Source organism: Lates calcarifer, unplaced genomic scaffold (assembly GCF_001640805.2).
Source record: "Lates calcarifer isolate ASB-BC8 unplaced genomic scaffold, TLL_Latcal_v3 _unitig_4112_quiver_405, whole genome shotgun sequence".
NCBI lineage: Eukaryota > Metazoa > Chordata > Actinopteri > Centropomidae > Lates > Lates calcarifer.
The window spans coordinates 524323-537543 of NW_026116709.1; the positions used below are offsets into that span (position 1 = coordinate 524323).

At 40.8% G+C, this 13221-nt stretch overlaps 1 protein-coding gene across 3 annotated transcripts; it reads right to left on the reverse strand.

The window, feature by feature from the left end:
* Window positions 1-120: 120 nt before the first annotated feature.
* mgat1b (alpha-1,3-mannosyl-glycoprotein 2-beta-N-acetylglucosaminyltransferase b) lies at window positions 121-12906 on the reverse strand. 3 transcript variants are annotated; one of them, XM_018695510.2, is made up of 3 exons: window positions 12394-12906; window positions 7061-8337; window positions 121-3251 (listed from the first exon to the last, which is right to left on the reverse strand). In XM_018695510.2, exons 2-3 carry the CDS (start codon window positions 7922-7924, stop codon window positions 2550-2552), a joined length of 1566 nt encoding a protein of 521 aa, XP_018551026.1. In that variant the 5' UTR covers window positions 7925-8337; window positions 12394-12906; the 3' UTR covers window positions 121-2549. The 3 variants fall into 3 exon arrangements, with proteins under 3 accessions (XP_018551026.1, XP_018551027.1, XP_050924276.1); XM_018695511.2 differs by lacking the exon at window positions 12394-12906 and adding an exon at window positions 11717-12340; XM_051068319.1 differs by lacking the exon at window positions 12394-12906 and adding an exon at window positions 11540-11675.
* Window positions 12907-13221: the final 315 nt, after the last annotated feature.

A 13221-nucleotide genomic window follows, 5' to 3' on the forward strand; every position in this document is an offset into this window, starting at 1 on the left:
ACAAACTCACCTTTAACCAAACAAGATACTTCGATGATCTGTTGTTCACAATGTTCAAACATGCACATGACAGGGACTGTTCAGTACTGCAGTTACTGCTGTTAATGAAAGGGAGACTACTTGAGCATGTGGACAAATATCAAAATAGTTGATTTTATTTATACTGTGTTAAAGTTATAAACACATCAGGCAGTGGTTTTACACATCACCATACAGACATGGGAATCAATCAATCTTGTAGATAACCTCCCACAGCTAATTACAGTACAGTGATATTCATTTCTCTAGCCATTTCTCAGCCTTCTTGTTGCAGAAACAAATAAAAACTATCAAACAATCATTGGTTTTTTAACAAACCTAAGCTGGCCAAACCATGGTTTGGATGTCATGTAATTACAAACGTGCCCCATATCAGGGCTTCAGGGTGAGCATCAGTAAAATGTCAGACTCAGTGATGTCTGAATCTCATATGCAGCTTGGCAAACTTGTTAGAACTTCAAGTTCTAAATAATTAAATAACTTCAAAATAGCTTTACCATTGTAGTTTCATCTTTCATATTACTAATTTCCTTTGACACATTCAGACACCAAGTTTATTCACCCAAACAGAGAGGTGTGATGTAAATGCAGAATTCCATAACCATCTGAAAGCAAAAAGGAGCTGGAGAATTAAACTGTTATTTCCTTCAGCAAAGCAATCCTCTTCACCAGAGAGATGGAATTTAAACTGGACTGAACATTTAAGACATTTCCTTTTTTTTTTTTAAACTATAGAACTCAAAAGACCTGCCAGAGCAGGAGATTAACCACAAAGGCCTGAGTATGCTTCAAACAAAGCGCTTGTCGGGTTGTCTCAAGGTGTCTGAAAACCTTTGATGGCCAAACTGAAAGAGCTGTGTCTGACAATTTCTGCACCTGTCCAAAACAGACAAGCCATAAATCACATCCACTTTACACAGGCACGTGTGTGAAGGTGGGTGGGGTTTGATCTTTTGTTCCAAGCTTTCTTTTTTCAGTCTTCACACGACCACTCATACTTTTCATGTGAACTGAGTGCAACAGCATAAACACATTGCGGGGAGTGTGTGCCATTTGTACAATTAACTGTGTCCAGACTATAAAGACACTGTAAGTGTTTTCTGCTTGTAATTCGAGTGCTTCGGAATGGGTAATAATACTTTTAAATGTAGTTGAATCTACTTCATTTGAAGCATATAGAGGCCTTAACAACATGAGATCATCTCTCTGCTTTTAGTGCTGTGTACTGTCATCACACTGCTTTCAAGGCCACGTTCATAACCTGATCTAAGAACAGCAGCACTGATAATTAAAGAAAAACTCCACCCTTAGTCATCCCACACTGTTATGCAGTGTCATTCACATTTTGATGTTCTTGCTTTCTGGTACCTCCACCTTCATCTACTTGAGTATACTGTAGGTGTGGCTCTGATTCAGGACAAGGAGGACAGAAGCAGCAGTACAAAATGAAACTGTATCTGTAGTTTTCAGCACAAGAGAGTAGATGGTTTGAACCAACTTCAATAGAAGAGACCATTCTTGGTCAGACCAAATCATCTGCTGATGATACTTTGCACCCACCTGGCATCTGTTGTCCCCACATTGTTGTCGTAACAGATTTTATGACCTGCTCATACCTCAGATTGATAGACTGAGAGAGTGATACATAGTTTGCTGGTCCTGGATCAGAGCTACCGTAGTTTGGGAAGTTACTGTCTTTGCTTCCACTGCAGTTCCTTTTCTGTGCATCATTAATGAAGAAGCCTTTCATCTTTAATGATAAACATCAGGGCTATGACTTTGTATAATGACTGTTCAGTGCTGGATATGGCCTTTGTTTACCACCTAAAACCCTTGTAGATGCTTTTCATTTTCCTTTGCACACAACTCTGCTTCTGATTAGTTTTATAGACTTAAACAGTAACATGATCTGAAGAGCTGGGTCAGTTTCAACAACTTCTTGCAAAAAAAAATACCCAAGATTTTCTCCCAAGTTCCAGATAGGATCAGTCTGCTTATGTGAGGCTTCCAGTGCTTCCAGTGTATTATCATTAACACTGTGTATTAGCATTGTCACTGACACGTATATTTCAGTTTATTTCCTCTTACCTCCATTTACAGCAAACAGCAACCATGTGATGTTAAGTCTAAGTCAATATTCGCAGGAATTAAAAAACTAAATCAAACAAAATGGGCCAAGAAAGCAAGGCACGTTGCCAATAGCTGTTTAGAGATAGTGTTTAAGGGTGGAATTTTCCTCTCCTACAAGTTTGAACTCTATATGAAGTCTGTGTGGCCCTGAACTTGCTGATCCTGAATGAGCACCCTACCTTGGAAGCTTCCCTAACAAACAGGCCTGGGTCAGCAATTGATCTTGAAGCTCCACTAATGTGCAGCCCCATCTGTGCTGCTTTAATTCCTTCATGAACCACTGCGTCTGCTGATATTCTTTGGTCTGAGAGGGTGTTCCTCTGAGTAAGGCTCTCTCCCCTCTTCAACCCCCTTCACATTGTACTCTCTGCATGAGTCTCTCAGCTCCAGCTGATGTCATACTGCATCCATCCCTCTGGTGGCGCCAAGAACACCCTTCGGCCTCGGTACAGGAAACTGACTACGCCCCTGTAACCTGTCCGAGGAACTCCAGATTTCAAGTCATCCATCACCCCCAGATTTCGAGCAAAGACTTTAAAACTGTCCCGGCTGGAGTACTGCACTCTGTATGGTCCAGGGCCTCTTAAGCTGCCCCCTTGTTGCAGTTCCTCAATTTTCACCAGTGGTGCGCTGTAAACCTCTTTGATAAACTTTTCATCATAGTTCTCTTTTAGCAAATAAGACAAATTCTGTTTGGTAAAAGGCACAAATTGAGTGTTTAGCTTAATATATCGAAGGTACTGGTCAAAGAACTGACCTAAACTCACGCCTTTTCTGCCAAAGGTTATAGTTCGTGAGATTTCAGGCCGGATGCAGGAGCGGTCTTTGCGTTGCTCTGGCTGACGCATCCAGTCATCCCAGAAGGCCAAGGGCCATTTGGGCTCCAGTTCATCCCACATCTCCTTCAGCAGCATCCAACCAAGACCAGGGAAGAAATCTGTTCTGTACAGGAGTTCAGCCTTGGATGGATCCACCAAGGCATCTCTGCCATTATCATTCCAGGCAGAGACACACCACAGAGTGGGGTCAGAGCGCAAGATCGGGTACAGAGCCCGGAAATACTCAAAGAAGTCCGGTGCCACCTAAATGAGAGGAGAGAGATGCACAGTAGTGAGATGTTGCCACCTCAGTAATACAATCCAAACAAGGGTGACAAAAGCATTCCTGACGCATTCAACTTTTAATTGAGTTTGGGCTGATCACTATAAAAACAAGTACAGTAGGTCAAAGTTGAGGCAAGAAGTTGCAAACTGTGATGGATGTTTACTATAAACAGTTTGGGTCTTCATTTTATTGTTTTCTCTTGAGTAACCTGGAGGTTTGATTCCAACCTGTTAGACTGTATGACTTCTCATATTTCTTCACCCATCAGACTTCTTTTTAGTGATTCATTATCACTAAAAAGTGAGTACAATCTATTACATATTATTACTGGTAGAAATGATGGGTAAAACTACAAAAACAAACCCCAGGTTGGGATCCAGATAATCCTTTTAAATTACTGATTATTTTTGTTCAAAGCACTGACATGTCTTTTGTCATGTCCTCAAGCATTCTTTTTTGTTTTGCTGTCTCGACAGATACTAACGTGAAACTTAATATTATTAGTAGCATTAGAAAAGTCAAGTAAGTCAAAGTAAAATACTCTGCAGGAAAATGTTCCAGTAACTGACAGATTATTAGACAGTTAATACTAATGCATGAATGTGTAAGCAGCATTTTGCTGTTCTAGCTTTCTCATGGTCCCAACCTGGAGGTTGGGTTTTAGACACTGTTCCGTGTCATTGCATTGTCTCTAGTCCAGCTGGGGACATTGGTTGCATGCCATCAATCTCCCTCTCCCATTTCCTGTCATCTCTGTACTGTTAGACAAGGCATAAATGCAGCAAAAATACTACAAAAAATACATCTGTCCATTTAAACAACTGTTGGCTGTATGATGTCTGTATGATGGGCCCACTGGTTAGTCCGGAGAGCCACAGAGGTTAACTGAACTTCAAGTCTGTTGACCTAAAGAAACAGTAGCCAAACAAACAGAAAGAGTTAGTCCCTGAGTTGTCAGTAATAAAAAAGAGGAAACCAGTGGAGAACAGTTACGTAATTAAACCCAGATTTTCCTCCCTCACTGGCAAAATAATTGCTGATTTACAGGGCACAGTTTCTCCCTTGAGCTCCTGGTTGAAGTCAAAATGACTTTGAATTTCCTGTAACTTATTTCCTGCTGCTGAAGCACTTTTTTTTAACCAGCCAAATGTTCACTCTGACATTTTTTATCCACTTCTAGCGGCTGCAAAGACGAGTTTTACAGATTCACTGACAACTTCTCAAGTGTCAGCATTCAATCATCAGTTAAATGTGCTGGGATTACAGGTGTTCTGCTGATCAATATCTTATTATTATTGCTTAGTTATTATTTCTGCTGTGACCCAAAGCACAATTAAATATTCCCGTACATGCTGTACCACGGTTCTGACTGGAACCAGTCTGAGCTTTTGTGACAACACTCTAAAATGGGCACTGGGTAGAGTGAAAAGTTATCTATACTTGAGACAAATGTGGGACCTGAGGAACCGGCTCCAGTCATTATTAAGCCACATTTGATTGTAAGCCATATGTAATTACACTCTTGCCATGGAAAGGCTATCTAACCTCTTCAAACCTGCCAGACCTACCAGTGGGAGCATAATTACAAACTCATGCTGTGTCCACAGGCGCTGTTTAAACCCTCAGACTTTTACTTTATTGTTTCAGTTGCTGCAGATCCAAAAGTTACCAAATATAGCTTGTCTATGGAAATGTGTTCAAATTAACTCGTGAAATTAGCAGTATTTCCATTTGATGGAATGCAGCCATAAAAACACTGGGTTTTGTTTGACTTAACTTACAATGTAAAACATCATACAGCTGCAACAAACAATGGAATGGAATAAAAAGAGGGAGCACAAATGTTTTCAGTAACTTGTGTGACTAGATTAAAGGAATGTTTCAACATTACTGGTATGTGCTTTCTTTCTGATGGTTAGGTGAGAAGATGGATATCAATCTAGTATCTGTGTGTTAAGCTCACTGATTAACATTATGTATTTCATTTGTTTAATCAATTTGTTGTTTACAGCTGGAACCATTTCCTCATGAATTACAGTACACCTATTTGCCAAATATTTCTGTGCAGTGTCTCTAGCTTTAGTGTGAACTGCTAAATACAGTCAGTGGGCACAGTTTTTTTTGTTTTTTGTGTGGGTCTCCGTACACGCTCCGTGGTGCCAAACCTGCTAACAACATTGTAATGATGAGATTCTGGAAAGCTGCAGACAGCCACTGCATCTGACTGCTGTTTGTCAAAAAATAGCTTCCGCAACTAACTCCTCCTATAAAACATATTGTCATACAATTCTGACTGCACTCTAAAACACTGAACACGTTCAGTGAACTTTAGAATTGCTGGGTGTGTTTTCAAACTTTTTTTTGAGCCAGGCTTCTTTCCCTCTGCTACAAGATCTTTATGCTATGCTAGGCTAACCACATTCTGCCTCCAGCTCTGTACTTAACACACAGACATAAGATTAATATCCATCGTTATTTCAGAAAATCTTACTTTCTGAATATATGTAAATAAGCGCATTTCCTATGATGTTGAGTTATTTCTTCAAAGACAGGCTAATTTTTCCAGCTGTAAGCAGCTTCTCTTTTTTTCTTGGGACAGCGGTCAATGCTGTGTCAGAATGCATACTCATGTCTCTGATTTCATTCAGCATGATGACAAAAAAAAAAGTAAAGATAGAAACTGATAGCTGCAGCCCTCATCATTTCCCCTGCTCTCTGACATATACCAAGATCTCACATGCTTGATATCACTGCTTAGCCATCTTCCTCTTTCTTAACACTTTCTCTACCTCATGTGAATGATATATTTCTCTTATTTGTAGATACAATGTAATGACGAGAAGACATAAGTAATAATGTTGAGTATTTACAAAAACAAACAGTATAAACAAGAAAAAGCATGAATCAATAAACTACAAGAACCCAACCAGTGAAAGTGTGGAAGTTCACAACAAAATCAATGTCTGTCAGTGCTATCAAAGGCAAGGTCAAAGAAAAAAGATACACTGGTTATTTAGGACACCCCAGGCATACCCACACATGGAAACCCAGTAAAATTGAAACATTGCAATGCTTCACTAAGTCTGGTTCAAGTCCATTCCAGGACCCCTGTCATACTGAGACCCTCCTTTCTCTCCTCTCCTAAGTGTTTTTACTAGAGATGTAACGGTATCGCCAATTTCACAATATCATGATAACTAAAGTGTCTCAATACCGTTATGAGCCTGGAGGGAAATGAGAACTACAGAGAACATATTCCCATGCGTGCCCATCATCCTTTGCGCTCCGCTCGCTACCTCTACAAATCTACAGTGAAGCTTGCAGATGCTGGTGTTGGAGGTGAGGGAGAACAGAGCAGGGGAGAGAGATGAAGCCTTTGTGTGGAAGCATTTTGGTTTCCCCATGTCACGAAGTGAAAGAGGGGACACTGCCAGACCGCAGTTACCTACACATCGAGGAATATGACTGACTTGTTTTTTGCACTTTATTATCCAACTGACTGTTTAAAAAAGAAATTAATACCTTGTTCATTGCTCAATAAACAGATTTTTTCCACGTCTTCGTTTGCTTTTTTTTTTTTTTAAAATATTGCAATAAATAATGTATCTTGGACTTATTACTGAGGTACTATCATATTGGGAGATTTTGATAACATTACATCCCTAGTTTCTACAGAAATAAATCCAATAAAAGCAAGATGCCACAAAAAGCAAGCTATCAGGGATGATGCCTGCTGTCATGCTATGGTTATGTTAAGACAGTAAGGCAGATGTCTGAGAGCACTCACCTCCAGGTCATCCTCCACAATGACTACAGTAGAGAAAGTGTTGAACACTTGGTTGAGTGCCCAGCGGTAATGTCGGGCAATTTTGTAGTAGCCCTGGAACTTCCTGTGTTCTGGCCGAACTCTGATGTCCGACAGGTCCGGTTGGCTTATGTGTGTCACTTGATCTCCGTATGAGGCAATCACACGAGCAGTCTCGGCGTGGCCACAGTCCTGGCTGACAATTATTGGGTAAAGTTGTGGAGACTGGCGGTACTGTATCAGTCTGTCAAGGCTCCGTTTTACTGTTACTCTGTCACAAGCAATAACTAGAATGGGAATGATGACCTCTGGGCTGGCAACAGAAGTTGCTAATTTATTTTTCTCAATTATCTCCTCCTTTATTTCAGTGGCCTGCTGCTTTTCTAACTTTGCATCTGGAGCCACTGTATGAACAGGCTTCTGTGTGTGTTGTACTTCAGTTTGGGCCCTGTCATCGACACTGTCTTTGAGAGGAGGTGGAGGCTTCGATGACTGGTGGACAACCTCTTCTTTGACTTCTTTTGTATCATCAGTTTCTCTTTTCCCAACATCTTTCTGACGAGCCCACACTGCCCTGTGACTCTCTATCTGCTTCAGTAGCTTTTTCTGGGTCTCAAGTTGAATTTCGACCTCCTCCGCAAGCCGGATCACCTCTCCGGCCAGGTTAACCTGGCTTCCTTTAGCTCTGCCCACACCCCACTCCTCCTTTCCTCCTGGTTCAGCTCCACCACCTTCTCCAAGGCGGCCGATGGGAGGGCGACCCCACAGATAAAGTAGAAGCAAAGCATTCCAGGCAACGAACAGGAAAGCACCACATAGTATAAGAGAACTTTTCTTGCGAACCATGGCCTAATGACAGTAGAAAAGGGACAGGGTTGTGAAAAAGGCTGCAGGTAGGGAAGAAGCAATGGAACTGGTGTGAGAATCCTACAGACCGAGGTGGCAGTCTCAGATGGACAGTAAGTTGTTCCCTTCACATTGTAATTATTTCAGATTTGAGAGTCATCCTGTCTTTTGTCCAGGAGGGTGTCAGGAGGAAGACTGTCCACTTTAAAATGAATTTAAATGATCCTGCTGTGGAATTTGTGCATTCCATGAAAAGCCAAAAAGACAAGACAATGAGCGGAGAGGGGACTTGAAGACGTTCAGCAAGGGGAGGTTGCAAAAGTGCAGATGGAAATTAAAAGAAAAGGGGGAAAACTGGGTCACTTTGGGCTGAGGGAATGTGACTCCTTGGACGTTAACCTTCAGCCATCATCCTGAAAACAGACCAGGAAAAGAAATAATCAGCAGAATGAATGCAGCTTATTTGAACACTGAATAATGAAGCAGAAATAAAGGCCTGTTTCAGACATGCACTGTACTTTCTAGCTAGCATCAAGTATCAAAATTGTCCAAAAGCTGGCGTTGCACAGTTAGGTTAGCTGGTGCAGCTGCTTGCATTTAGTCAACATTTAACATGAAGCTTTTCTTTAGATTTCTTTATAAAGCACCTTTCCAGATAATATTAAAACTCAGTTATCCATTCAACGATGGTATCCAAATATTCCAACCAATACTCAGCACTACATATGACATTGTTACAGCAGGTTACAATAATCTCTCATCTTACCCTACACTGTGAGGATGTTTAATATCAAACAGGCCTTGCAGCTCTTTATGTCAGTGGTCCTGTCAGGTTTGAACGGAACCAACATGGAACTGTACTACTGCTGAGTACACTGAGACCAAATCCCAAAAGCCCATCATTTTATCACACAGACACACTCAGCAGTGTTACACTCCTCTTCAGAAATGGGGATAAATGTAGGTGACATGATATTTCTGGAGGTTCACCACCCTGAACAATCACTTTATCTGAGATGCCCAGAGGGGCTGACAGGACATCCTGCTCATCTCCATGTGTTGCTCAGTCTTTGAGAGCAATTCATGTGTACAAAGATGTCAAACATTCAAGAGAGCCTTCCTGCTACGCTCCAATCATCCTCGCTGATCATGAGGATTCTCATAATCATCCCCCCCCCCCCACACAACAGCTCAGAGTGCCTTGCAATTTTGTGCTGCAATCCACACAGAAAAGGGAAAATAAACCAAAAATGTTACATGAGATGGACACATAAGAGCTGGACTATCAACTGTTTAGAGCTGGTTGAGTGTGAGTGAGAGTGAGGTGGACTTCAGATGATTGGTGCGCTAAACCCTATTTTAGAATAGATTATAAAATATAAACTATTCCCTTACTCTTATGTTACACTAGTCTAATAATCGACTGACAACAACTGGCAGTGTCTGGATCAGAGGGGAGACAGTAAGTATTCCTCAACAATGAACACTGTGATGACGTCTCCCAGTTCTCAAAACCTACTTTCCCAGCCTGGAGCAGACTCGGTCAAACTTGGTTCAACCAGTGGACACTTCCAATGCATCTTTCTCATCTGCTCAGCAGTTTTAATGTGCATCCCCACTGTGAGTTAAACTGTTAGGAAACCTTGAGATGCGGGTCTCATAAACAGCCATTGTAAAACAGCTGAGTTCTACAAGACTGTCAACAACAGCACTGCATCAAAGCTGATTCACTATATTGGTGAAGACACGCATCTTTGAGACAGAGACCTCAAAATCTGAGGTACCCGAAGGGCCAGTTATCACTTGAGAGACGTTTTTGTAATTTGGTTTGAGGGACCCTTTCAATTAGACATCTTTTTAAATGTCTGTCAATATCTAATATTTTGCTGTGCAGTCCAAGTCCAACATCCTATGAGAAAAAAATTAAATGTTGAAATGCTTACACAGAGCTCTGAAGTGAAATAAAACTACTGTTGAGTGTCAACAGTGTGTATGTGACAGAAAAGCTTTACTCTGTTGTTGTAAACTGATGGAGAAATGAAAGAAGTGAGTGAGTGGAGGATGAAGAAGGTCACACTGACTCCTCCACAGGAGCTCCTCAGAATTAGAAAAGCCTAAACCAATTAGTGCTGATAAATATAGGCCCACAATAATCTTGTAAGGATGGATGTTTGACTACAAGGAACAGATGCTCTGATTAGTAGCGGATCTCTGGCTGTGCCTCACTGCTCTGGGGTAGGGCAAACTGCCCTGCAGGACATTAACATATCAGACCTGTTTATCTTGTTACCATCACTTTACAAAGTTTATAATGCAGTTTCATGTTTGAAGAGAGACAAATGTCTGGGGTTAGTGTCAGGGTTAAGAATGTGTACAGGTTGTGGACAGTTCCACAAGGAGTTCAGATCTATCCACTACAGCATACACCAGGACTGGCCCTCTCAGCAGTTTTATACCTTAACTCCTTTTTATGTCAGTAACAAAGAGGATTTTCAAGATTATGAAAAAACTGTAAGAAATGTTTTTAAAATGTGTTGAGATTTCTCAGTAATGTCATATTTGTGTCACATGGTAATCAGTCACTGCATAACATAAAAAAATAAATCAAAATTTACAGGCATTATCAGAGAAACAAACACTACAACAAACAGTAAACACAGAGTTCACAACTAACTTGTGAGTCTTCAAACAGTAGTTTTTACTAAGGGCTGCAACTAATGATTATTTGCATTATCAATGGTTAAGTCTATGAAACTTTGTGAAAATATCAACTGAACATTCTCAGAGCCTAAAGTTACTTCAGACTGATTGTTGTGTCCTATCAACAGCTTAAAACCAGGAGATATTCAGGCTCCAGTAATTGAAAGCTGAGAAAAATAGCAATTCCCTAAATTTCAGAAGATTTAACAAGATCATCTATTCCTTGATAAATTACAAATAATTAATCATTTGTTAAACTTGTTGCAGATTAATTTCATCAGCTGAATTGATCAACTGATTGTTTCAGCTCTAGATTTTACAAATAGCATAAATTTTCTAACATTTCCTTTGCTCATCTTGAAACAATCTTAGTATGTCATCAAAAGATAAAATTATCAGACTCATTCACCCAACACACATTTCACATCACATTTATCCACTTTCTCTTTTAATGAAGGGATGACTGTAAGATCATACTAGGCCACTGAATGGAGATTTTTTCTTTATCCAAAAAATTTACAAACCATTGTTCGGATTGTTAGTGGATCTACTGATTATGTTTTCCATGAATTACTTTGTCTATAAAATGTGAGGAAATAGTTTAACTGGCCATCACAACGGTTCAAAACTGTCATATGAGGCAATGGAAAGTGGAAAGAAAGCAGGAACCCGCAATTTTAATAACTAATGATCTATTATCAATCTTTCAATAACTTATCTGTCAGTAACTGATTAATCAATAAACAATTTCTGCTCTGCTTTAAACACGATGAAATGCACTTCATTGAGAAACATAAAAAGTGTTCTCACAGAGGAAATGTACTCATGTCTCTCAGAGTGTACGCACAGTTAACAGTTTATTACATACACCTAGCTAAAACCAGGCTAATGCATCAATCCTTCAGTAAATCCTACCTTAACGAAGCCTCCACTGTTACATGATATCAATGAGGGTCACAGTCACAATACTTTAATTCACTGACGTGAGCAAGGAAGTGTCCGGGACAGAAGAAAATCGGTCCAAAGTAATTATGCACCCACAAAGATGTGAACTCCACAACTGAAGAATATAAAGATTAAAACTAACCGTACCTGAACTCGGATCAGCCTACAGATCTGCCATACCTCCGCTTCAAGACTGTAGTAAGTTCGGCTTTGCAAACAAGAGGAGCTGATTGTGAGGGTGAGGGGGGGCAGGGGGAGGGAACTGTTGCTCCTCTGACAAACTGTACCAGCTGGAACTCTATTCTTCTTTAACCCCCTCCTTCCTCTGTCAGACAACGTGAAGCTGACCGGTAGGATCACTCAGAGGAGCCTGAACCCTCTGAGGCACGTTCACACGACTACACTGTGAAAATGCAATAAGGGCTGTGGAGGCTACGCCTCTTAATTTACAACATTAAATACAATTTTCAACTGATGCCATGTCCACATTGCAAACAGCAGGTGTCTTGTCTGCTGAGATGAATCCCAGCTGTTACGCTTCACATACTTAAGCTAGCTGACACCGAACCTATCGGCTAGCTAAGTTAAAACACAGGACATAATGAATGTTAGATGCAGCACGGTCGTAGCCAGTGTTTTGTCGTCTCTTCAATCATGTCTTAGCATCACGGACTTGAAGAATGTCTTAATAGTAAGCTAAGCAGTACTGCTAACGTGCTGTTAGCTGGCTAGCTAACGCTGAGCAGCAACAGTGAAGGTTTATTCATTCATGCGCCGTCCTGACCGAAGACATCGATGTAGCAGCTGAAGCCAGTCTCACTCACCTCTCACATGTCGTTCTGAGCGAGTCGGTGCGGCTTGCATCTTGAAAGGACACGAGACTCGCATCAAGCTGCAGCACTGACCGGCTAGCTGGCTAGCTAGCTAATGTTGGCTAGTGGAGCCACCCTTACAGTTCCTTCGATGTCACATTCACAGCACATCTTTGTGTTGGTACACAGCGGCTTCACTGTTGCCTGCACCTCCACCTCTGGTTCACATTATTCCAACGGCTCTGCTTTTTTATCCAACACCAGATGACTGCTAATGTTAGCAGGCTACAGTGTGTGCTCCGCTACAAACGTTACACTGCCACAAACGTGTGTCCACAGTGACGGTTTGCAGTGAGTCTTTTCTCTGTCCTGGTTGCCCTGATTCAGTTTCTCATACTCCAGCTGGGTCCACCACAGGCATCTTCTGATGACGGCATTTTTCATTTGACTACACAAAACTACACTTCCGGATTAATGGCTCATGTAGGACCGAGTGGACCCGACCAGAGCCGGAGTCGTGTCCCTACAATTTCATTTTGCTTTCTGTAAAACAAACAGAAAACACAAGCAAACATACGTGTTTCACATAATAATAATATTTATAGTAATTAACGGATCATAATACATTTATTATTAATCTTTATATAACACCAACATCTAGAAGTACTGCACCTCCATAAAGCTTCTTGTATAGTCAAAATTAAAGCAGATCGAGGAATCCTGACTTTCGGGTCAAGCTCCAAGTCAGTTGTACTCTAATAATAATATTAGAGGTCTACGTCACTTCTATCTGTTAGTATTATTATTATTATTATTATTATTATTATTAATATAATAATA